Below are 26,952 nucleotides of genomic sequence, written 5' to 3'. Positions count from 1 at the left end.
CACCAGCATTCTGGTGTGAATTTCTCTTAATAAACACCTTTGGGCTAATATACGCTTTTTGGAAACAGATTTTTCCCTGAGATAACATATTCTAGCATTGTTTTATTTTATTAACCTTGAAAAGGTTAATTGAGACACAGCGATTTATTGGATCGAGATTTCTTTGCAATAAAGATCAGCGTTCTTCATCGTATCCTGTTCTGAAAACGCAAGGCCCCGTCCTCCGCAAACTCCAGCCAGAAGCTTCACCTTTTAGATGTCTATTTCCCTCACTGGGGAAGCAAAGGGTACTGCTAATTATTCTCCAATGTTTGCTAGCAAATGCAAAGTGAGATATTCTCTCTCTGAAGAATCAGCCTTAATTAGCTTAACCGCACTGTTTTGCGAGGCTATTTGAATAATGACAGGGGCTGAGCACACGATCCATTCTTCAATTCATAGATTAAAAGGAATGTGGGAAAGAATGCTGATTAAGGGAAGTCTACGCATTTTGGTTCTCACATCCTTGGGGAATCAATGGGCCGCTTGACACATTGCCGGGTCCAAAAAAGAACACAACTGCTTCATAGCTCAGATATGGAACATGTGGTTTACAAGGAGAAGGTCAAAATAAAAAAAAATCCTTCCAGTAGCACCTTAAAGACCAACTAAGTTAGTTCTTGGTATGAGCTTTCGTGTGCATGCACACGAAAGCTCATACCAAGAACTAACTTAGTTGGTCTTTAAGGTGCTACTGGAAGGAATTTTTTTATTTTGACTATGGCAGACCAACGCGGCTACCTATCTGTAACTGTAAGGAGAAGGTCAGTTTGCATCTCCAGTTCAAAGAAGAGTCAGGTAGCAGGTGGGGTGAAAGGACCCTGGATAGCTACTGCCAGTCAGAGTAGACAATACTAAGCAAAATGGACCTCACATATACACTAAGTAAAAGAATATAAGTTTTACCACTCATCTCCCCTTTTTCTTCTTCCCCAGTTTTATTTTGTATATCAGGTCCTCCCTTAAAGGGGGCACGTTTTGCGGTGAGACCTGGCAACCAAACCCTGTGTTGTGGGTGGGTTTGATTGGATAGCCACAACACCCGATTGGTAGGTCCCTTGATGCAGGGCTCAATCAGGCCAATGGGATGCAGGCTAAACAGATCAAAGGGCCTATTTATGCCCATGCACGTGATCCAGACCTTACTCTTTCAGTGCGTGCATCGGAACACCCACCCACCTTTCCCTATTTTTAGGGCTTGCTGCGCTTGACCTTGCTATGCCGTCGTGTGTCATCTGTCGTTGGGACAGGGGCACGGCAGGAATTTTCTCCACTCGGCTGATTGGCAGGTGACATTTGGGTTTTGCCTGCAGCGTAGCAAATCGTCACAACTTGTAAGGTTGAGGATAGACTCTGGTTCAGGTGATAGGGATGGGAGAACGCTCTTGCCATCCCTATGTGAAGGGTATTCTGTTAAAGGAATCCAGGGACTCGATGGTTTGGTCAACCCTGTGAGGGGTGTGTGCCCGTGCCTGAGTCCAGAGGGACATCTGGGTGGTGGACATAGCCTGTTCTCAGCTTTCCGCCTATCTGAGTGTTCACCCCTAGGCTGACCTATGCTGGTGCCCTGGGTCAACGCTACCTGCAGCGGTGCAGGGAGCTAGTCAAACCAGAGCCTATGCAACCATGCACCTGCTGTAATCAATAAAGTTGTGGCCTAAATTCTGCCAAAAACCAAACCAAAATTTGAGTCTTGTTTGAATTTATTTAAGGGGGAGGCTTAAAGGTCTGAACACGCAAACACATCAAATGTAACGGATCTATAGAAAAAACTCTACAACCTGAAAAAAAGACAATGCACGTACTTTTGTAAACTAAGAAAAATATTTAATAAAAATAATATTTAAAAAAATAATAATAATAGTGAGCTAGATGGGACAAAATCACTTTAGTGCAAAATGGCTGAATTAGAACTGAAATTCTATTATGTTGGTTTAGGCCTGAATCAAGATAACGGTGTGGTGAGGTTGTTGGCGCAAGTATTGGTCAGAGATTGTTTTCACTGGTGATGTCAGAGATTGAATCTTGGTCCTTCTGTATGTTCCCGTGCGTGTCTGGAAGCTTTGAGTTAGGTCCCTGTCTAGGAAGAAGTATGGAAATCTGCCATGGCTGGGATTTGGTCTGGAAACAAATGGGGTGGAATGATTCTAAACCAAGCCCTGGCCGACCCACTGCAGTCCTATCTGCTCTGAAAATAGCACAGAAGTCAAGGCTGATTATAGTGTGGGGACTTCTCTAGGCCTTGCTACATATACTTAGAGACTCTGTCATAGTGACACGTGGGTTCCTTGATAGTTCTGGAGGCCTTGGAGCAGATGCAAACATGCCTTACATCCCTGAGAAGGAAACGTGTAGTGTGGACTCTGGGATACATGTGAACTTGCCTTATACTAAGCCAAACCACTAAACCATGGCCAGTGTTGTCTACCACTCTGACTGGAAGTGGCTCCAAACAGAGCCGAGTCAAGATTTCGCAGGTTGTTTTTTTCCCCCTCTTGAGAAAATGTCACTGGTGGAATCCAGCAGAAGGGTTCCTCCAAGTTCTCCATCCACAAACTGAGTACATTTCCAAGCACAATTCAAAGTGTTGGTGCTGACCTAAAGCCCTAAACAGCCTTGGTCCAGTATACCTGAAGGAGCATCTCCACCCCCATCATTCTGCCCGGACGCTGAGGTCCAGCTCCGAGGGCCTTCTGGCGGTTCCCTCACTGCGAGAGGCCAAGTTACAGGGAACCAGGCAGAGGGCCTTCTCGGTAGTGGTGCCCGCCCTGTGGAACGCCCTCCCATCAGATGTCAAGGAAATAAGCAGCTACCTGACTTCTAGAAGACATCTGAAGGCAGCCCTGTATTGGGAAGTTTTAACGTTTGAAGTTTTATTATGTTTCTATATCTGTTGGAAGCTGCCCAGAGTGGCTGGGGCAACCCAGTCAGATGGGCAGGGTATTATTATTATTATTATTATTATTATTATTATTATTATTAAACAGGCTGGAGAATTTCAAGAGGCACAGCTGCTGTTTCAGATAACCACCTTCCCCAGCCCTGTTAGGAGAAGCTTAAGATTGGGACTTTATATGTACAAATGCAAGTGCACTACCACTAAGCTATGACCCCTGTTCCTAGTTTTTTGTGTTCAAGGATGACCATAGCATTTGAACCCATGCCTTATATTGAATCCGACCATTGGTCCATCCATCTAGCCCAGTATTCTCCACTGTGGTTTGCCACTGCCTGGAACTCATGAAGGAGGCCACTGCCCCCCTAAGATTTTGTTCCAACTGGAGATTCAGGAGACCAAAGACCAGAGACTTGGTGCAAGCAAAAGGGTTCGCGTTCTGCCACTTGGTCTATCCCACCACCCCACCACCCAATTTCCAATAGCTCCTCTTGAAGCACGTGACTTTGCTGTTCCAAGCAGTTTGCAGTTAGCTAAGGCACAGCTTCCCCTTTGATTCAAAATGGATTATAAAATACTGTAAGCCTTGATTATGTGTAAGCATATATGAATATATATTGAATATATTGATTACTGATAACTGATTATATGGATAGCATAGGGGTAGCCCTTCTTCCTTGCCTCACTCTTTCTTTAAAATTATTCAGGGAAATTCATTTCGGAATTTCCAATTTGGCGCCTGCACTGCAGCGCTGTGATAGATTGTTATTTTGCGTGCACGATAATTACTGTTTCCACTGGTGCTGACAAGCCTTCCCTATGAATAAAATTATGCATCTCAGCAGGAGCTGCATTTCAAATCAATAGCGGTGATGAAACACGTACAGTTTGTTCCATCTGAAAACATGCCAGCCCACCTGCATAAATTGAGCGCTTTGTAATCTGCTGGATACATGGGTGGCTTTTTCGAAAGGGCAGCGCAGGGCTGTTGATGAATAAACCTTTTTGTCCACATCTTGCAGGAAAGGCCCTTCCTGAGATCATGACTCCTTGTGAGAGAAGGGGCTGATTCTTGAGATCAGTGGAGGGCAATCCAAGATCCTCCAGGGATTCCTAAATCTCATGCTTACCAACTGAGCTCTCCTTTCATTGGATTCTGCTGCTCGGCAGGTTTCATGGAAGCAGAAATAGGAGAGTTTAGGCAGGGGCGGAGCAACCTGCCCCAGCACCCATGGTGTCACAGGGGCGGGGCTAGCTGCCCGCACAGCAACCGTGGGGGGGGGGCCACCGCTAGCCGCCTGCATGGTGAGCGTGGGGGTGGCACTGCTAGCCTCCCACACGGTGAGTGTCCCTAGCTGCCTGCCGCCTGCCCACAGAGCGTCAGGAGGGGCGCTGCTAGCTGCACATGCAACGAGCGTTGGGGGGTGCCACTAACTGCCTGCCGCAGCATTGTCCCTAGCCGCCTGCCACCTGCGCAGTGAGCGTCTGAGGGCGCTGCCCAGTCAGCGAGTGTGGGTGGGGGTGGTACAGGGAAGTCACCTGCCCTCACGGCTGACACCCGGTGCGCACCGCACCCGCCTTCCTCCGCCAGTTAGTTTAGGAAGGCTGATTTTGACCTTTGTTGCCCAGAAGTGGAAGAAGAAGAAGAGTTTGGATTTGATATCCCGCTTTATTCCTACCCGAAGGAGTCTCAAAGCGGCTAACAATCTCCTTTTCCCTTCCTCCCCCACAACAAACACTCTGTGAGGTGAGTGGGGCTGAGAGACTAGCCCAAGGTCACCCAGCAGCTGCATGTGGAGGAGCGGGGAAGTGAACCCGGTTCCCCAGATTACGAGACTACCGCTCTTAACCACTACACCACACTGGCTCTCGTGCCTAAGTGGATTAGGCAACAGACCACCATCATCCACCTCTGGACTGCACTGAATGGGGGAGAATGCTTAAGAAAGGGACCCTGAATTTGGCAGCATGGGACCCTGCTTTCACACTCTTCATATATTTTATTTATCGATTGCAGTTACATCCCACATTTTCTCAAAGGAGCTCAAGGTGACGTACATAGTTCTCTTGCACCCCATTTTATCCTCACAACAGCCCTGTGATGTAGGCTAGGCTGAGAGGCAGTGACTGACTCAAGGTCACCCTAGTGAGCTTCATGGCCGAGTGGAAGACTTGAACCCTGGTCTCCTAGGTCCTAGTCTGATGCGCTTACCATGCCAGCCATTCCCACCCCAGACGCATGTTTTGGTTTGGGAGCTGCATCACAAAATTCTGAGAAGTGCAAATTTTTGAAGGGCAGCGGCATTTCAGCTCACGTCTTGTTTTTGGAAGCAGAAATTAGGAAGGTTTGCATTAAGCTGTGACCCAAAATAGATTTCTTCCCCCATCTTCACTACTCAGGGCTTAACTTGTAGACACGAATTGTGCTGAGGGAACCCAAGGTTTGTTCAAGTGAAATTACCACGTAGAAACAAAGCTGACTTCAGTCAGTAATCACACAGCTCAAAGATGGAGTTAACTCTTTATTAGCAAAAACATGAGCTCCTCAGAATTGGTTGAGTGTCAGGCCTAATGAGCAGGGCAACTCATTCCCAGAGGTCTTCCTCCATGAAAACCAGTTGTTGGGGCTGAAAGTCCCAGCCTCCCCACCAGGGCTTTTCCCAAGCAATCAAGAGACTGCGCCTGTGTGCAGCCAACCTCTCCTCTGTTCCTTTCATGCCTCTTCTTGTTCTGGGAGCGGGGAGGGGAGCTTGTTGCAACAGGAGTGGGCAACACCTGTGACTCTTCATCTGCCTGTCTCATCTCTTCCTCTTGGGCTCCCACATCCCACTCTCCCACTTCAGCTTCTGCCTCTGATTCTGATTCTGGATTTCTCTCTGCCACAGACTCTTGTAGCTCACTACGTTTTGCTACCTCTTCAGCTTCTGACACCTCCTCTTCCCCGTCCTTTCCCTCTTCTCCCTCTGCCCACTGTTTGCATGTCAAGGTCCCCAGGGCCACCCCAAGAACTCACACAGAATCACAGAATTTTTTGTTTAAGATTTTTGGCATAATTTGGCCACAACTTTATTAAAATACAAATTTGTGAGTGGTTGCTTAGGCATTGGTTGCGACTATCTGCCCCCACCATGGGGGACAGACTGACGTTCCGCACGATGCGAAAGTCAGAATAGGGGAATACACTTCGGGGTAACAACGGAGCAGGGAACCTGCCCTCACCCCAAATGCAACCAGGAGCTCATTGCTATGGCCTGAGCCCCCTTGACAGAGTGGACAAAAGCAATAGTTAGCCCCCAATTCCTTTAACGGAATCCCTTGCAGCAGCAGCATTAGAGGGGCAGGCATAGCCAATCCATGCCCCTCAACCAACCAAACCATAAACCAATGCCTAACCGCAACCTTACAAGTTGTGATGATTTGCTACGCAGTAGGCAAAAACCAAATGGCCCCAGCCAATCAGCCAGATGGACAAAATTCCTACCGAGCCCCTGCCCCAAGAGCAGAGGACCCCATGACAGGCATAGCAAGGTCAAAGCAAACAACCCTAATTCTAGGGAGGGGGGGGACGGGCAATCCGATGCACGGGTGAAAAGAGGAAGCCCTAGCCTCGTGCAAGGAGTTTTAGCATTTCTGGCTGTCAATCAACAAATGGCAACATTAACTTCTTCCCAACAACAAACGAAGCCCCAGTCGCATCAGTGGCCAACGATCAATTAGCCCGCCCCAAACTTTGGAGTGTCCTGGCGGCCCCCACCGCAACACGTGCTCTCCATGAAGGAGAGAACACGCTTTGTCATCCCACCACCAATCCCCTGGCTTTGAGACCTCTTCCCTTGGAGTTTCCCCAGCTGATTCCTCCCACCATTCCCCTGCTTCCAACCAGTCCATGACAGCTGCCTTATATTGATTCAGATCATTGATCCACCTAGCTCAGTACTGCCTACTGTCAGTGGCCCGCCAGAATGTCAGGCAGAGGTCTCTCCCATCCCTACTTGGAGATGCCAGGGATCAAACCGGGGACCTTCTGCAGGCAAGACAGGTGCCCTAGCACTGAACCACAAAGCTTGTGTGGCTTTAAACCTGTCCCTGAGTTGACCCTGTTGGGTTCTGAAATTCAGAGAGTGGTAAAGAGCCGGCTGATGCAATGCTTATTATAAGCTTCCAGGAGCTGCTCTCTCCTCCTCTCTTCTTCCACATAATAACAGTAATCAAACACAGCTTAGCTCATCACGACAAATCCCGCCATCGCTCACAGGAGATGCAGACTTTCTGTAATGACTCCTATCACCAGCAAACTGATCCAAATGATTAACGACGGAGTCATAGCAGGGTTTCCATTCAAAAGGAAGGATTTCCAGGAATTTTGTTTTTTCTAAAAGCAAAAGGGGAGACTTTAGATGTATTGAATACCACGTAGGATCCTAGGTGTTGCACCGTGACATTGAAACAGACAGGGGGAATGCCTGCAAACAGGAACGTTTACCTCTTCCCCGGGGAGTCTTTCTCCCCTGCAAATGTGTTGTTGATATTGCAAGCAGGTTGTTGGCAACAGGCTCCCCCCCCTTATTTTATTACTTATTTACTAAATTCATATAGGATCGTAGAATTCTAGAGGAGTAGTGAGAGGCACCAACTGAGGAACCCCCATGGTACGAAGGCTCAGAGCCCAGGGAGTGGTGGTGGGACAATGATGAGTGGTCAGAAGGAGAAGACTAGGACAAGATCTAGATGATGTCAGCACATTGGAACAATATTCGGAATGCTTTCATTTAAAAACAGAACGAAAGCAATAATGACAATAGCAAACAAAACAAATATACACAATCTTGCATTAAAAAGGAAAAGTGAGTTATTGTAACTTGGAAGTGATCAACAATGGCATGATTTATTATTTTTTTAACTACATTATTTAATGATATTACAATTATAAAATAGATAATGATACATTAATCAACATTTTATTAACCTGCATTACTTTAAGCACTCATTGAACATAACCACCAATCAGAAGCGGAAGCAGGAGAGGAGGGGGCCAAGAGGCAGCGATGGTGAAGAAGCCAGGGGGTCTCCCCCTCCTGCTGCAACAAGCTCCCCTCCCTGCCAGTCTTCTCCCTCTGACCATCCATTGTCATCCCACCACCTCTCCCCGAGCTATGAGCCTTTCCCCCTTGGGGGTTCCCTAGATAGTGCCACCCACCATTCCTGTGCGTGCAGCCAGTCCCATGAAACCAACAGAGATTGCTGTGGCATCAAAACCTTCCTCCTCCATTGGCATGGTATGGATCCAGGCACCCGCTGTGCCCCCTCTGCTTGTTGATGTTTTTAAAGGCAAGGCTAAAGATGTGGATCATGTCAGAAGTCGTTTTGCCCTTATTGTGGACGCAGCGTTTCTCAGGGGGTATTTAAAGGGGAAAGGGGTTAATGTTGATGATGCAATAGTCAAGTTGCCTGCATGTATTTTGGAGCTGTTTGCTGGTGCAAATGCACTGGTCTGCTGTTCAAAATTTTGTTTTGGAAATGATGGGATATCTGTTGCCAAATGATACAATTATATTATCACTGAATTGTTTCCAATGAATAGTTCCAGAGCTAGGTTTGGAAGTGGTTTAAAATTTACTGACAGCAACAACAATAATAATAATTGCTAAAGCATTGTAGAAAAACTCAATACAGTACCATCAATTTTAAATCAATTTTAAAGGATCTGGCAGATATTTTAGGTAACTTGCTGTCCTTTAAATATTCTTCCATCATTGTAACATCACCTTGCTTTCCTCGATATAGCTCTGTATAATAGCTTACAAATTGGTTTCTTATCTCTTTTGGATTATCTATAATTTTACCATTAGTGTTTAATTTATTTATGCTACTCTCTTCTTGCTTCTTCTTTAACTGCCATGCCAACAATCTTCCAGGTTTATTAGCAAACTAAAAAAAAAAAAGGTCTTGAATTTGTTTTAATCTTCCAATCTATTTCTTGAATCATCATCATCGAAAGTTGGGTTTGAATCAGTTTAATATTATACTTTATTGATTCCTTCCCAGGGTTTTTGACAAGTTTTTTCTCATTTTTAATCAGTTTCCCTAGCAATTCCCATGGAATTTTTATTATTATTACATTTTGGAATGAATAATGTGCAGGACAATATATATCAATATAATTTATTGTAATAGTAGTTTGATTATGCTATATATCTACACACACATTTCTTTACTCCATGCATTATTTATTATTCATTGTTGTTATTATTCTAATAAAATAAAAAGGGACCATTAAAAAAGTGAGAAGGGGAAGGAAGCAATGTCGTTGAGAGTAGAAGCATCCCAGATGGAAAAACGGAAGACAGAGCTGTCAAGTGAGTGATGAACAAGAGGAAGTAGCTATCAGCAATTGTCCAAGATAACAATGGATCATATAAACATATGAGCAAAAGAGGTAAGGCCAAAGAATAACGATTTAGGGAGGAAATCAAACAGCAGCCGGGAAATAGAGTTAGGACCTTTTGGCAGGAAATTCCTAAAATATCTGAGTGTCTCTTTGGTCCCTAGACTGAAAGAGAAACAAAAGCAGGAATTGAGAGGAATCCATCCAATTCCCACGTCAGTGGGGCATTCCATGTTTTGTTTAGCATGTTCATTTATAGCAGGGGTGGCCAACTCCCAAGAGACTGCGATCTACTCACAGAATTAATCAATCAATCTTTATTATGGTCCAGAGACCCAACAAGTCGTTACAAAGCAATACACAATTCATACAGCCTACCTCCAGGTTTAACAAGCATTTTGTTCAAAAGACAGGGATCATTGGTTCTTGCAACCACTGATAAAAACTTTGCCACTGCTAATGTTCTAGCGTTTGTCCGGTCTTCCAATAGGAACCTGACATAGTGAACCTCTGATTTTCCTGGGAAAGGTACCAGCAAGGGCAAATCAGTTCAGCCCTGGCTTGCTCATATTTTGCACAGTGCAGCAAAATATGTTTTACAGAATCGATGTCTTGAGCACACGAGCAAAGTGTGTCCTGGTAGGGAACTCCTCTCAACCTGCCATCCAACACTGCAGAAGGAAAGGCGTTTAGTCTGGCTTTGGTGAAAAGCCTTCGATAATTCGGTACTGTCAGGTTTTTAATGTAAGATGTTAACTTAAAGACATGCCCATATTGTACTCCTACTGCTGCAGAATTAAAAACTGGCAGTGATCCACCCCCTTTTTTGGAGTTCAGGGAAAAGTTGTTGAGGTAAACCCCATCTTCCGTTCTGGAGGGCAGGGTGAGGGGCTGGGGCCGGATGATATTTTCCCAACGCTAAGGAAAGGGACCCAGCAATCTACCAAAACCTCCCAGGGATCTACCAGTCGCGATCGACCTGTTGCACATCCCTGATTTATAGCAAGGGGTGGTGAACCTGTGGCCCTCCAGGTGTTGTTGCATTGGCCATGTTGGCCGTGGCTGTTGGGAGTTGGAGTTCAACATCTGGAGGGTCACAGCTTCCCCAGGCCTTCTGTAGGGAGGGAGGGGAAGCAAAGAAGCCTTGAAGCCCACCAGAGAGCTGCTTTCATTTTTCATCGAAGCAGAAACCACTCGCAAAGAACTTTAGAAAATGTGTTTTTTGCTGTGCTTAACGATGTCCAAAGGAACAGAGGCAGGCTAGAACAGTGAGGAGGTGGTTCTGGTGGAAGAGTTCCTCCTCTCAGACAAAACAAGTAGAAACTGAACCCACGTAACCGCAGCGTTATCCGTTTTTTGTAGTAAATAAGTGTTCTGGGATAATAGCCTGAGACAGAGCAACTGGGAGAGGCAGGAGCCTAGATGTGGGTGGATAAACTACTGTTTGTGCTTACTTGGATAAATTAGTTTACAGTGAGGAAAAGAGAGAGGATCGTAACGATGAACTGCGTGAGGAAGACTGAATGCACCGTAAACGTTTTCCAAGGAAAGAGATTGCCTTATACTGCATGAGACCATTGGCCCACCTAGGCCAACACAGTTGGTGGCTGTCAAGCAGAGGCCATTGCGGATTTGATGAGGAAAGCCCTGTAGCTCAGGGGTAGAGCATCTGCTTTGCATGCAGAAGGTACCAGGTTCAATCCCCAGCATCTCCAGGTAGGGCGGCTGTCAGGGAACTCTGTGCGAAGTCTGGCAAGCTGCTGCCAGCTAGTGTCAGGTAGTGGGGTATATGGTCCAACAGTCTCCCTCAGATTAAGGCAGCATCCTAGGTTTCTGTGCCAGCCTAGCAGACTGGTATCTTTCTTTCTTATAGATGGCAAGGGTCAAACACAGCCTGCAAGGTCTATATTTGATGGCCTGGTTTGAACACCATGGTCAACCATGGTTTAGCATGTCCTGAACAGCCCACCATGAGCCTTGGGCTCTCACACCCTCCATCCTCCTCCAGCACAGCTTCAGGGAGGAATATGGCACCATTAATTTCCAGTTTAGATTAACTGTAGCCGGTCGTGTCATCCGAACCCAACCAACTGGCTAATGTTAATTATGGAGCTTATTTGGAAATTTAAATTCAAACCTTGGCCTATTAGCCTGCCTTGTTTAAGGAAAACATAGTTAATACCAGGCATCCCCAAACTCGGCCCTCCAGATGATTTGGGACTACAGCTCCCATCATCCCTAGCTAACAGGACCAGTGGTCAAGGATGATGGGAACTGTAGTCCCAAAACATCTGGAGGGTCGAGTTTGGGGATGCCTGGTTAATACTAACCACAATTTAGAATTTGGAGGTGACAGCGTGCTAAACTGTGGTTACTCAGAAGCAGATGTTTTCAATCTTTGTGGCTGCAAAAGAGGAGGGCAAGGGCCAGTGGTTTGCTGTGGCTCATCCTCATCATGCTAAACTATGGTTTAGTGTGATGTCTGAACACAGCCTACAGAGGAGGCCCAAATGGGTTGCTTCTGTGAATGTACCGTCAAGAGCAACCTGAGCCTCCTCCAGTGGATGCCTGGCAAAGGAGACATGTGCTACGATATAATGGTGTTCCACCTTCCTTTCCACCCATATTAAAAGAAAAGCAGCAACCAATGGATTGAAATTGCAGTGAAGAAATGTGGGGAACCAGTCCAAGAGATCTGGAGGACGCCCCATTGACTGGCTCTGGTTCCATACCCTGAGTATTACAACAACCTCAGCCCCACATGCGTATATAGCACTGGAAGTCAGGAGAACTAAATAAACAGACCTCCCTGAAATGTGCTGCATTTGAGGTGAGATACGAAATGCCTGTTGATATTGGCCCAATCTCACATCCCAAACTGAATGACACGTGTGCCCATCGCAGACACCATTTCTTGATTTTGAAAGCTGTAGGCATGGCAATTAAACCCATGGAAGGGGAGAAATAAGGCATACATACACATTACAGTGGTACCTGGGGTTAGGTACTTAATTCATTCCGGAGCTCCGTTCTTAACCTGAAACTGTTCTTAACCTGAAGCACCACTTTAGCTAATGGGGCCTCCTGCTGCTGCCGGAGCACGATTTCTGTTCTCATCCTGAAGCAAAGTTCTTAACCTGAGGTACTATATCTGGGTTAGCGGAGTCTGTAACCTGAAGCGTATGTAACCTGAAGCGTATGTAACCCGAGGTACCACTGTACTTGCTTGTGTGGGATCCAAAAGATTGGATACCTACTGGAGCGTGCCAGAAACTGGGTTTGGTGAAGGGTCCACCAGTGGCTATTAGCCATGGCAACTTAGCACAGCCTCCACAATCCAGAAGGTGTTCATTGAGGGTGCCAATCTCTATCAGGTTTGATTTGTGAACCCACGGGTATCTAGCCAGATACTACACTAGATTGGATTTACCATTAGTCCCCCCCCAAAAAAAAATGCTAATTAGAGATAAATCTGTAATATAAGCAGCATGTAAAATGGGAAGAAATGGAAATACCTGAGAGAGTGGGAAGCCAGGTTTATTTTTTGGGGTGTGTGTGTATTAAATTAGTTTTAACTGGAGTTGTGTTATAAATTTGAAAAATGAATAAAAATTAATTGGCAAAAAAAAGGATTTACCATTAGTCCAATCCTACGTCATATGTGTTAAAGCCAGCTATTCCGAGAATATGACATTTGCATTTAAATAGAAGCAAGAAATGCGCCCTCCCGAGCCAGATGTGTTTCTAATTCTGGTTCGCTTTTTTTGGATAATAGTAGCAATGTTTTCTTATTATACTTAGCTTCTCTTTTATCTTCCTCGCATAATGTTTATGTCAGGGCTTATGATGCCTCCCCGGACTCTGATGGCGCACATGACCCGCAAAGTCGCTATTTCAGCATTTCATATAGTTAATTACAGGGTGAGTTGATGTAGGAGGGAAAGGGTAGCTATGAGCAGCCTCAAAGCAAGCCACAGCTGGTTTTGTTGAAACCTAAATGAATATTTGGAAAGCACCCAACTTTCTATTGCTTATAGCAGGGATAGCCGACAGGATGCCCTCCAGATGTTAATAGACTACAACTTCCATCATCCCTGACTATTGACCATGCTGTCTGCAGCTGATGGAAGTAGGTGTTCAATATCTGGAAGCTGCCGCATTGGCTACCACTGGCTTACACAGAGGAGATGTCAGGTCCATAGATTTGCTGCCAGTTATTATCTCTTGCAAAGACTGTACAGTGGTACCTCAGGTTACAAAGACCTCGGGGTACAAACACTTCGGGTTACAGACTCCACTAACCCAGAAGTAGTACCTCAGGTTAAGAACTTTACCTCAGGATGAGAACAGAAATCGCTCACTGGCACCGGGAAGCCTCATTAGCTAAAGTGGTACCTCAGGTTAAGAACAGTTTCAGGTTAAGAACGGATCTCCACAACGAATTAAGTTCGGAACCAGAGGTACCACTGTATTGAGCTGCCCCACATTACTTTGTGACAAAACTGCCAACCCAACTGCCATCTTCCTCTCTATTTGGATTTAAATCTTCTACTGGGTGAATTGTGGAGACAACCGCTGGTCTACATGTAACAACATAGAGCAAAACTGGAAAGACAGGGCTATCAGCAAGAGCAGAAGTCAAACTGTGTCTCCTCCTCCTCCTCTCTCCCTAGTTGTTGTTGTTTAGTCGTTTAGTCGTGTCCGACTCTTCGTGACCCCATGGACCAGAGCACGCCAGGCACTCCTGTCTTCCACTGCCTCCCGCAGTTTGGTCAAACTCATGCTGGTAGCTTCGCGAACACTGTCCAACCATCTCATCCTCTGTCGTCCCCTTCTCCTTGTGCCCTCCATCTTCCCCAACATCAGGGTCTTTTCCAGGGAGTCTTCTCTTCTCATGAGGTGGCCAAAGTATTGGAACCTCAGCTTCAGGATCTGTCCTTCCAGTGAGCACTCAGGGCTGATTTCCTTCAGAATGGATAGGTTTGATCTTCTTGCAGTCCATGGGACTCTCAAGAGTCTCTCCCTAGTAAGGCGTTGTTAAAACAAGAACACCCTCATCTTATATGAAGTTTCCTTGATCCAGGGGTGGGGAACTACAGGAACTGATTCTGACTTAAGGAACTCTTTGAGGAATTCCATGGCCGTGCATGCTCTACTGTTGCTATACCTACCGCATTACAAAGTAGTTCTTTATCATATTTAACGCCATGATTTTTTTATATCAGAGGGATGAAGTGGAAAGGCCTATTATTATTATTATTATTATTATTATTATTATTATTATTATTATTAGTAGTAGTAGTAGTAGTAGTAGTATACCCTGCATTTGAAGTTCCCAGGGCAGTTCACAACAGAAAAATACAAAGCAAGAATACTGAGTGATTGCTAATATTTCCTTGTTTGGCCAGAGCAGACTGCATGGCTTTTTAGTTTCTGATGGCCCATAGCCCTGGGGCCTCTTAGCTGCCCGTATTTCTTCCCATCTGCCGAACTGGGCCCTGTGCCTGTTGAAAAGTTGGCTCCCAGCGTTGTTGTCTAAGATAATTGCGAACGCCCCTTCTGTGTGGCCTTGCTGACCTGCTGGCACTTCCAAGCGCTTTGCTCTTGGTTGCATCTGCTGCAATTCCTCTGCCAGGATGGCAAATGATGTGAAGAGGCGAGGACGAGAATCCATGGTAATCCGCTGGGCATTCAGCTCATGCCAAAGCCCGTCACACCGAAAGTCAGTACGCAAAGCCCAATGCCAGGGAAAGAAAGAGAACAAAGGGATCGGCTTCCTGTGTTAACTTATAGAATTTGCTCCCTCGGGAGCCAGTGATGGCCACCAACTGGGATGGCTTTAGAAGAAGATTAGAGGCATGCATGGGGCTTACGTTATCAGTGGCTCCAGGCCACAGTAGTGATGTTCTGCCTTCACTGTTGGAAGCAGCATGTGTCTGAATATCAGGTACTGGAAACTGGAGGAGAGGTGAAAGCGCTCTTTGCAGACTTCCCACAGGGATCTGGTGGGCCGCTGTGAGAATGGGATCCTGGACCTGTTGGGCTGCTGGCCTGAACCAGCCGGGCTCTGCTTGTGTGCTCACATTCTCCATTTCTGCAAAGGGTAAACATTAGGGTGGGTCAATGTCTGCTTTTCAACATCGTCATATATCACTAGCTAAACATTGCAATACAGTGGTACCTCAGGTTAAGAACTTAATTCGTTCTGGAGGTCCGTTCTTAATCTGAAACTGTTCTTAACCTGAAACACCACTTTAGCTAATGGGGCCTGCTGCCACGCAATTTCTGTTCTCATCCTGAGGTAAAGTTCTTAACCCGAGGTACTATTTCTGGGTCTGTAACCTGAAGCGTCTGTAACCCAAGGTACCACTGTGTACTGATATATCAGAATGGAGCTATGTACAGTGGTACTTTGGGTTAAGAACTTAATTTGTTCCGGAGGTCCGTTCTTAACCTGAAACTGTTCTTAACCTGAAGCACCACTTTAGCTAATGGGGCCTCCTCCTGCTGCTGCGCCGCTGGAGCACGATTTCTGTTCTCATCCTGAAGCAAAGTTCTTAACCCAAGGTACTATTTCTGGGTTAGCGGAGTCTGTAACCTGAAGCGTCTGTAACCCGAGGTACCACTGTATAGGCATTAGCTGGCTTCATGGTTTTACCCACGTTGTGATTTTTGCATAGCTTGCACACGCACGTGCGCGCGCACACACACGTACAAAAAATTATTTACGATATATTGCCAGCTCAAGAATTATGAAACTGATATCACAATATGGATTTCAATCTGGTTTTAGATGAAATATTGATACATCTCGCCCAGCCCTAGTAAACATGATGAAATGGGAAAACAGAAACACCAGGGGAGGGGAGGGGGGAGGTCTACACTCTATTTTTTGAATTTATAAAATACTGTGATTATAAAATTTGAAAATAAAATATATATTTTTAAAAAAGGAAAACAGAAACACCAATCTGATTGATAGAGCAGAAACATTTCAATCATAGCTATCAGTATGTACAATTTCTTTCCAAATCAGCATTTGAATCTAGGGTGTAAACCATTTGCTTTTTTGGAAGTGTTATATTTTTCCCCCCAAAATCTTCTTTGGTCTCAAAAAGCCTTCTCCATCAGTACTTCAAGGGCTGTTTTGAATTGATTTTAAGGCATTGACTTGTTATTCATCTCCCCCCCATCCCTGCCCTTGCTGTTTTTGAACAGGTTCCAGAACCTTCTTTGGTCCCGAAAAGCCTTTGTGGACAGTGTTAAAGTCTACAACCAGAGCTACATCTATATGCCGGCCTTCTCCATGAAAGCGGGGACAGAGCCCTCTCTCAGGGTCTACTACACCCTAGCAGATGTTGGCGCCAGGCAAAAGGTGATTTTCGCCAACCCAAACTTCTTGCGCAACATCGGAAAGTTCTGGAAGAACAAAGGAATCCATGGAAAGCGGCTGTCGACGGGCCTCTTCCTGGTCAGTGCAGCCCTGGGTTTGTGTGAAGAAGTAACGATTTATGGGTTCTGGCCCTTTTCGATGGACCTGCATGGGAAGTTTATCAGTCACCACTACTACGACAACATCTTGCCGGATTCGTGGTTTCACGCTATGCCGGAGGAATTCCTACAGCTGTGGTTTCTCCACAAAAGTGGCGTGTTGCGAATGCAGCTGGAACATTGTGAAGCCTGAGAACCTGGGTCTGAGGGAGTTGGTGTGTCTCGCCAAACGAACAAACTGGGGAAAGGCTGCGGGGACTCAAAACCCAACCTTAAGATGGGATTTGCATGGAATGCTACAATAACAGTTGCTCCATTGATAACTTGAAGATGGACAGAGGAGTCGGAGTCCTCACGGGCAGTGTTTCATGAGGTGATTGGTGGTTATCTCAGCAAAATGGCGGAATTTGACTGGGTGTTGCCAACGTTGTGACTCAAGAGCATCAAGCAGTTTGAAGAGGGGTAGGGGGTAACAAAGGGCTTTTGCTGAGTATTTCATATTGCTCAGATTTAAGACTGGCAACCCATTCAATTGGGGATATGGTTTCCTTTTGGTTTCCTTTTTTCTGTTTCCAAAGCTGGATTTTGAAAGGTGCCTGGAGTCAACCATTCCTGTTTCTTTCAGGGAGTATTGAACAAGTCATAGGACCGTGCCAATTTTTCTCTTTTTGTTTGTTTTGTTTCATTTTTAAAGAAAATGACAGGTTACTCCTTTCAATAGCAGTATTCTCCAGTCCTTGTAGCATAAAATGGGAAACCTTTTTTTTAAAAGAAATGTGAATGTTTTTTAAGCAAAATATTTATTTTTTGATGAAACAAATTGCCCGGTCTTTCCACACAGGCCTATTGCTGTAAGGTAATAGTTGCTGTTGAGCAGTCCAGATTGCTCTTGGTCATAAAACCCAAACCTATTTGATCCCACGGTGCAGAACTGGGCACAATTCTGAGCTGGCCTCGCATTGTCAAAATGCCGAGTACCTGCACATTTGAGAAGCAAGAATCTGGCCTGGTTGATAGACCCTGGGCAGTCAGTTCCTGTTTTTGTAGACACTTAACTGGAAGCCAGTTTTGCAATGCCTGAAAGTTGCGTGCTGGGTTTCCAGTATGGGCTTCATCCTTACATTCCTTTGCATTCCAGGCCCACCAAGAAGGTGGTGCATTGTACTTAAGAATCAGAACTGCTGTTCAGACTTTGGGGAGTAACCACAGGTTCAATCTCCCAGGATCAATCTCTCCAAAACAGAGGGTCCTAGGTCGCAGTAGGAAAGGACCTTCTTGCGTGAAACCCGCAATGGTGGCCTGGCCATGTATAATGCAAACTTCACTTTGCAATTGTAACTTTCTTTGATTCATGTCAATGCTGTCTCATTTTGACCACAGTTTGTGCTTAACCCAAACATTAGCCATCTCATTTCCTTCTCCCTGGCCACCCCCAGCAAAATGACGGAGCTGATTGATTCAGTTTATATATGTGAACTTTGTAGCTGCAGTGAGGAGCCGTAAGCCAAGACTGATGGTTTTCTCATTGCAACACTTTGCCTAAGTGTCAGATGGGCGCAAGCTGCCAATGATGATGTCACCTGCATATTTCCAGCCCTTGAATACCTGCCATTCATTTCAGCAGTGCTTGCAAAGGGGGAAGCGTTTCGGTGATTTCTTCATACTGGAAAACAGCCACGTCTAGGGTTCGTCAAACTAATAAGACCCCGAGCGCAAGCAGACGGTTAGACAAAGCTAAGGGCTTATTCCCAGAAATGCATGTAAGTCAGGTGCAAGCAGGGCAAGAAAATTGCTCACCAAAATTCCCAGTTTTGCGCCTGCAAATTATGGTGTTGAATACTTTCCAATATTCTCTGGATGCTCCCATATTTTCCGACTCTCCACTGAATATTAATTAGGGATTCAGCCTCTGATAAAGAAAAACAAAGAGCATATGCTTCCCCGCCCTCACAATAAAAAAAAATAGCTTTATTCATGTGCAGAATTAAACAACCATTTATTTAGTTTCACTTGATCTAAATCTGCATATGCATAAAGCATTACTTTTGGATGAAAGGGTGTATTTTAAGATGGCATATGCTACAGTAGGTGCCACCTTAGAAGTGATGTTTTTATTCTTTAATTTTCTTACTACATTCTGCCAAGGAGCTCGAGGTGGCATACGTGGTTCTACTCTTCCCAACTTTCACCCTCGTGACAACCCTGTGAGGCAGGTTAAGCTGAAAGACTGTGACTGGACCAAGGTCACGCAGCGAGCTTTAAGGCCAAGTGGGGATTTGAGCCCTGCTCTTCCAGGTCCTATTCTGACACTCTTTCTAGTGTACATGGTCCTCTGTGTGCAAGTGACAGAGGCATGCCTCTTCTAAGTAGTTATAAAAATAATAATTAACTTTTAAAAAAAAATTAGTGTTGACCAATTAACCAGGGATGCCTTTTTAGTCAGTTCAACATCAGTTTAGCCTAACCAGTTCTTCAGTTAAAAGCTTGTGACACTTAACACATATCTGCACTTGACTTTCCACGACAGTTGATTTGAACATTTGATATTTTTCAGAGTTTGATAGTTGACATGTTCAGAATGGTTGGTGGGGGTTTTTTAAGTGCTTCAGGCACTTTTAAGTGCTTGGCAGCATATGAGATTTCATAGAAGATGCTGCTTGCCAAACTATGATACTTGAGGAGCACTCATGTTTCAGATGTGGAGGTAGAAGCTTCTACATACAGAATGTGGATTCAGTTTTCAGATGTGAGATTTTTATGTTCAGGATTTGAAAGAGAAATTGGGAAATTGTGAGTTCAAAATGTTTACATTCATTCCAGTTTGAGGAACATCGCTTTTTAATTACATTACTAGTTGCAGTGGCCAACATATGACAGGACAAACCTGTCCCCCATCCCAAGTGTGGCTCCCACTTTCGAGTAATTTTCTAATGTGAGAAGCAACAACGTGTTTGGTTTTGTGTTAATCAATATCGCGCATATCTGGTGATAACGAGCTTATCTGTAGTGCTACATGGTCAATAATTACTCGCTGAAATTATTCATATGAGAACACCAGAATAATACTGAGCCAAAATTGGGGAAATCTTAGGGGCATTTTCCCTCCATGAAGGAGGCCTCTCTCCTTTCAGTGATTTTCAGGGAAGCTGCAAAAAGACTTTGGATCATGGCTTTCCCACCAGCACCTACTAACAGCGAGGACGATGCTGTCTGCAGTTTCCTCGGAACTGGCTTATTTCACATCATCGCATAGCTGAATCTGATTGGCTGGGTGACCACCACCCCAAAGCCATTTCAGAGAGAGGACAAGAAGGATCACACCTCCTCTCAATTGGCTTTGTGATGCAGTTTGCCACATGACATGTTGATAGCAATGTGAATCCTGATTGGTTGCAATTTCAGTCCCAAGGAGTAAGCGCTGCAGCAACAGCCAAGAGCCGTTTTGAATATCAGTGATCAGGTGTGAAAAGGTTAACTTGGGAGTGGGGAAATTTTGGTTCCCAGAACCTCCCCCCTTTTGTGTTTGTGTGCAAAAAAGTCCACTGGGGAATTTTCAGTACAGTATTACACTCCAATCTATTCCATGGCTTGCTGACTTACCTAAACAGTTCTTTTTTTAAATGAGGGGTGGGTAAAAAAATGAGCAGGCCATTAGGGGACCTTTTCACTCAAAGCACCTTGACAGCATTGTTAATAATGATAACTTTTTATTTATACCCCACCCTTCCCGGTTCAGAAAACCGGGCTCAGGGTGGCTGACAACAAATTTAAAACACTTACTTGATGCAACAAAACCAGCATAAATTACAGTGTAAAACATGAATAACAATAAATTCAGAATTCAAAAATCAATTTGTGGAAAAATCCATCCAATAAACATTAGATGATCACCAGGGCTAGCTGGCTAAATTAGTCCTATTTGGGCCAGCAAGGAGGCCAGGGGAGAATTAGCTGTGGGAACCCAGAGCAGGTAATCTTCATAAAAAGGGGAGGGGGAGGGAAGGAAGGGGAATAAAAGATCAGGCTAAGTTCAGATTGAAAGCCAGGCGGAATAGCTCTGTCTTACAGGCCCTGCGGAAGGAAGCTAAATCCTGCAGGGCCCTGGTCTCATGGGACAGAGCATTCCACCAGTTCGGAGCCATCACTGAGAAGGCCCTGGCCCTGGTGGAGGATAATCTGACTTTCTTAGGGCCTGGGACCTCTAAACTATGATTATTCATGGACCTTATGTCCTCTGCAGGGCATACCAGGAGAGGCAGTCCCGTAAACACTAGGGCCCTAAGCCACAAAGAAGCAGTATATAAATCCAAGAAATGGATAAATAACATTTTAAGGTCCCCGCCTCTGCCTTTAACCGTATACCTAAAGACATAAAACGTCTAGAGGACAAATAGGTGTTTGAAAAAGTCTCTATCCTATAGGCACACATGCTAGGGACCTGGGTTTGGGTGCAGGTCCTGTTGAGTGAGCAGTAAGTTGCAAGACTGGGTTTGTTACCGTTACGTGTGAAATGATCCTGACTATACACATATTGTGGTGGAATGGTCAGCATCTGAATGAAGTGGCAACACCTAGCTTTCTTATTCCTAAATTTCACGTACTGTTCATGTACATGCTTGAGAAGATACTCCGTGCCAATCTAAGCTTAAGAGAAAGGACACGATACAGCCTCCTCATATTGTTCTGCTTCAGAATGCAGGGGAATAGTTGCCCCAATCTCACTGCAAATTTAAAAGCAGCCGATCAGGGACGTATTAGAACCTCTTGGTCTGCTAGCTTGCTATGAACAGGGAGCTTTGTGGAGGGAGGAACTGCGTTATGCTACACTATCCACACACAACACTTAGCCAAACCAAAGATTGCACCCGGCAGGTAGTGCCCCTGGTTCTGCTAATGCTATCAGTGGCTTAGCATTATGCCCAAACCTTGGCTTGTGGCTTGTCTTGCTCCAGACAACACACTCGTCATAAGCAAGGCTTACAAAACCCATGTTTACAAAAAACCCTTTTTTTCTGGGGGAGGTGATCCACAAGACTGGATCAGCCCATCATGCTAAGCACTGGGAAGCACAACAGCAGGCTTCCTCAAACTCGGCCCTCCAGATGCCACTATATATATATATATATATGAATGAAAATGACATTTGTTCCAGGAACTTGTACATTTGCTCATCCACACTAAACCATGGTTTGGCTCTGCATTCCTTATGAGCTGGATGATGCCACGGTCTGCATTCTAAGGTAGCACAGTCTCTGGGGTGCTGAGCTTTGGGGGGTGGGGGCAACTCTAATTGGTAAAGTGCCAATTAAGCATGGAAGTGCAGAGAGCCTTTTCTTTTCTTTTACTTTTTTGTAGTTGGGTTTGCACACACAAAAAACATGGCTGGTGTACACATGTAGGAACATACGTATCTCCAAACGTCAAATAAAACAGTAAGGGTACTGAGAGTTGTTAAGAGACCCTTATTCCCCATAAAGGTAAAGGACCCCTGACCGTTAAGTCCAGTCTTAAATGACTCTGGGGTTGCGGCGCTCATCTCGCTTTACTGGCTGAGGATCATGTGGCCAGAATGACTAAGCCGCTTCTGGCGAAACTAGAGCAGTGCACGGAAACGCCGTTTACCTTCCCGCCAGAGCAGTACCTATTTATCTACTTGCACTTTGACGTGCTTTCAAACTGCTAGGTTGGCAGGAGGAGGGAACAAGCAACGGGAGCTCATCCTGTCGCGGGAATTCGAACCGCCAACCTTCTGATCGGCAAGCCCTAGGCTCTGTGCTTTAGACCACAGTGCCACCCACATCTCCTTATTCCCCTTACAAAGCTACAATTCCCAGAGTTTCCTGGGAAGAAGGATTATTGTTATTCAACTCTGGGAATGGTAGTTCTTTGAGGGGAGCACCCTTAACACACTACAGTTCCCAGGATCCTCTGAAGGAAGCCGTGACAAAGTGCCATCATAGTAATTTAAAGGTGTTGTGCAGGTGTGGGCCTCGTTATTGTTTTGTGTACACACCGTGAAAGCAAAGGCTTCAGGCTTCAACCAGTTGGGGATGGGTCATGCTTGGAGGTTGCATCTAAAGGTCCCCTCCTTCCAGCAGAAGGAGACATCTGTCCACGAAAAGTGAGATGTTCTCGGAGAAGGGCTCCTGTTGGAGCAAGCCTCCTTCCACCAGAGGAAGGGAGTCTTTGGATCTCACCCATAATTTGCACACATCCCTAAGATCCCAGATCACCATCCCATTGGATGATCTTGTTGAGTCCGGAAGTAGGGAATTGCAAATGGGAGGTGCTGGTGTATGAAAGCAGGATGAAGCCACAAAAGGCCGAGAATGGTTTAGGATCACCCTTGGGTGGGTTTTCAGAAGAGAACTGGGCCAGATTTTCCAGAGCTGTACATAACTGTGCTGTTGAATGTAGCTAATGCCATGATGCAACACAAGAGACGATGTAGTGTGCTAACTGGTGACCAAAATGCTCCCCCCCCCTTGTTTTTGATGTTCCAAGCCAAGAAGATTTTTATTCTCCTCTCTCACTTGGGATCACCCCCCTTTCGTTTACTGCGATCTTTGTAGACTGCCATCCCTGGCTTTTCTCTCTTTGATCATCCTCAGCCCAAACTGTATTAGAGAAATAAAGCAGCTCTTAAGGGCTGCTTTTTTGAGGGGGGGGAGGGGAGGAATAATTACAAGTCAAGTGAAATGTAAAAAATAAAGTAGAAATGAAATGTTGGCAGCTTACATAATGTTAGCCCTTCACTTCGCAATCAACAAATTATATAAGGAACCCCGTTCCGTGGCTGCTCTGATGTTCGTGTTGCCTAGAGGGCTGCTTTATTTTTGACTCTTACACAGGCACAGAATAGTCCCAGGACACTAATAAATGAAAGCTTTTGCGGAGGAATCTCTCAGCCTTGGGACACTGTCCTGGCTACACACTTCTCGCTGTCTCTGCTTCACCACGTCAAGCTTTTTAGGCCTGGCTGGAATGTGTCCTTGAGCTCTTGGCAATGCCTGTTGCTTGCTTGGATGGAGCGCAGAGAGGGCTCCTTGTTTGTGTGAATGGACGTAGAAAGCAGCCTACTGTACAAGGGTGATATTTGCTCCTGGTGACCCGTCCCTCTGTCCCTGCCTGCCGCTGTCATGTTCTCGGAAGGTTAGCCAGAAAAGCAACGCGACACTTGGCTTGGAAAAGTGCTGCGCACTGGGAAAGGGGTGCAATTGAACTGGTAGGCAGCCTTCATTCCCCTTGACAGTTAAGAGTGCTTGAATGTTCACTGCGGTACGAGGGACTGCTGCTGGGAGTGGGGAATTTGCACTCCCCCGCCGCATGCGCAAATGCGCTTGAGCATGCCTGCATAGACCAAACGTAGGTGCCTCCCACTAGTTCTTTTGATAACTTGCGCCCAGCTTCTAAGCATTTTGTGGGTGTTGTCCCCAGTGGCAATGCTAAGCTAGAATCAGCCCACAATGAACATTCTGGTGGCCAATAATTTCTTGATCTACGGCGAGAGGGGGTTCGATGGTCATGTGTATTTTGGAAAAAAATTGGGGGACGAAGTAAGGAGTATTAATGCCCACCATGCCATTGAGCCATCTTTCTTTATGGCTCTCCACACGCACTGTTCTGTCCCCACTCAGTCTAATGGAGGAGCTGGTTTGTTGAGACAACGCTTCGCGTATCTGTCTCGATCCCTCCCATAACTACAGGGTGCTCCATGCATCCAGGTGAAACAACTCAGGGGAGCCCACAACGGTGTCTGGGCTAGCAGATCGTGCGCATGGATCTTCGCTGCTTGCATGCATGTATCTTAGTGTGCATGGAGCTCCCCCATAAAGATGACCGAGAGAACCCTGGCAAGTTGAAGAGCTCCGCATGGGCATCAGAGCTCCTCGCCTGCAGGGAATTGCTGGAACAGACCATGGGAGCGTAAAACACAAATTATATCAGAATTGATTGTAGGTCCCTTTCTATAAGCAAGTTGCTTTGCAGGGGGCTGGACTTAGATGGCCCTTCCACCTCTTATCATTCTAAGTGATAACTTCCATCTAAACGAAGGATACACAATAGTGTCTTTTGCTGAGCCAATTTGTTGTCGGTGTAAGAGTCTTCCTTGGTTGATTTCATTCTGTCTGGATGTACCTTTGTTCAATATGAATTTATCACTCAACTGTCCCTTAGGAGAAATTTCTGGAACAAAAAACTTTGAGCCTGCCAGGGGCCATTGAGTATCATTATTAATAAAATAATACTTCTTTTACACAGTGTTCTTTTTTATTGCACAAAGCCTGTCCAAATTTCTCTTGGTTCCATTTCACAAAAGGGGAAGTGAGGATGAGTGAACTGACTGGGTGTGAGTCCTATTAAATTCTGTTTCGTACTAAACATTAGGATTTCTCTGTAAACCCTAAAAAGTGTCCAGTGTGAGGAAATGATTATATCTCCCGTTAGCTCTGATATATAAGCAGATAGGTGAACATTCGATACAGTTCACCCGAAAAATAAATCTATCAAATGTGCACAAGGAAACAATTTGCAGTTATCTGAATTTTGCAATGCCGTTCTCCAACCAATGTATTTGGGGGAAATGTGCCTAAAAAGGAACCTGTTCCTGGAAAACAACATACAGAAAATAGCATTCTGTAGGGCAAACTGCTTGCAAAAATGTGTACATTGCTCAAAACGGCATACAAAAATGTGTTAATTGGGGGAAATTCACAGTAATGTCCTGTTGTTAATTTATCAACCTTCACCTGTGGTCCAAGGGCAGGTTGCAACAACTGAAACACAACAGTCAAAACAGTTTGAAGCAACACACAAATTGTGTAAGAAACTGTTAAGTTGTGGGTGAACATATCAGACAACACAGCGATTCTTCAAACAGCTCTTGTTTATTCACAGGCCAGAACTGAAGTGAAGGGTTCAGCCAGCCTGCTTATATAGAGCTCCAGTACAACGTAACTGTAACAATTTTCTAAAACTATCCAATCACTGAACGTCACTTTCAATCCCTTATTTACATAACTATCTACAGTATCCCCCTGCTGGCCCCGGGTGAGAACTTCAGTACATAACAGAAACAACTTACCGTATTTTTCGCCCCATAAGACGCACTTTTTCCCCTCCAAAAATGAAGGGGAAATGTGCCTGCGTCTTATGGGGCGAATGCAGGCTTTCGCTGAAGCCTGGAGAGCGAGGGGGGTCGGTGCGCACCGACCCCTCTCGCTCTCCAGGCTTCAGGAAGCTCTGCGCAACCCTCGGGAGACCGGCTCCGAGGGTTGCGCAGAGCTGCCTGCGGTCCTGGGACCAGCGCAGCTCTGCCCGGCCACCGGGAGCCGGGGGAGAAGCTCCGCCCCACTCCCAGTGGCCGTGCAGAGCTGCCGGACCAGCGCAGCTCTGCGCAGCCATCCGGAGCGGGGCGCTAAGCTCCGCCCCGCTCCCGGTGGCCGTGCAGAGCTGCCTGCGGTCCTGGGACCAGCGCAGCTCTGCCCGGCCACTGGGAGCCGGGGGAGAAGCTCCGCCTCCCTCCCAGTGGCCGTGCAGAGCTGCCTGCGGTCCTGGGACCAGCGCAGCTCTGCGCAGCCATCCGGAGCGGGGCGCTAAGCTCCGCCCCGCTCCCGGTGGCCGTGCAGAGCTGCCTGCGGTCCTGGGACCAGCGCAGCTCTGCGCAGCCATCCGGAGCGGGGCGCTAAGCTCCGCTCCGCTCCCGGTGGCCGTGCAGAGCTGCCTGCGGTCCTGGGACCAGCGCAGCTCTGCGCAGCCATCCGGAGCGGGGCGCTAAGCTCCGCCCCGCTCCCGGTGGCCGTGCAGAGCTGCCTGCGGTCCTGGGACCAGCGCAGCTCTGCCCGGCCACCGGGAGCCGGGGGAGAAGCTCCGCCCCGCTCCCGGTGGCCGTGCAGAGCTGCCTGCGGTCCTGGGACCAGCGCAGCTCTGCGCAGCCATCTGGAGCGGGGCGCTAAGCTCCCCTCCGCTCCCGGTGGCCGTGCAGAGCTGCCTGCGGTCCTGGGACCAGCGCAGCTCTGCCCGGCCACCGGGAGCCGGGGGAGAAGCTCCGCCCCGCTCCCGGTGGCCGTGCAGAGCTGCCTGCGGTCCTGGGACCAGCGCAGCTCTGCGCCACCATCCCGAGCGGGGCGCTAAGTCCCGC

At 46.4% G+C, this 26,952-nt stretch overlaps 1 protein-coding gene across 1 annotated transcript in view; it reads left to right on the top strand.

Annotated features, from left to right (window-relative positions):
* ST8SIA1 (ST8 alpha-N-acetyl-neuraminide alpha-2,8-sialyltransferase 1) overlaps positions 1–17,529 on the top strand; it is a 100,211-nt gene extending 82,682 nt beyond the window's left edge. Inside the window, exon 5 of the mRNA XM_081210429.1 lies at positions 16,539–17,529. Coding sequence (XP_081066555.1) covers positions 16,539–17,004 — 466 coding nt within the window. The 3' untranslated portion in view covers positions 17,005–17,529. The remainder of the gene's footprint in view (positions 1–16,538) is intronic.
* The last annotated feature ends 9,423 nt before the right edge of the window (positions 17,530–26,952 follow it).

The sequence above is a fragment of the Podarcis bocagei genome (genome assembly GCF_964188305.1).
Source record: "Podarcis bocagei genome assembly, chromosome: 10".
NCBI lineage: Eukaryota > Metazoa > Chordata > Lepidosauria > Squamata > Lacertidae > Podarcis > Podarcis bocagei.
Note: the sequence above shows the minus strand (reverse complement) of the source record. Positions and strands in the feature narration are given on the sequence as shown.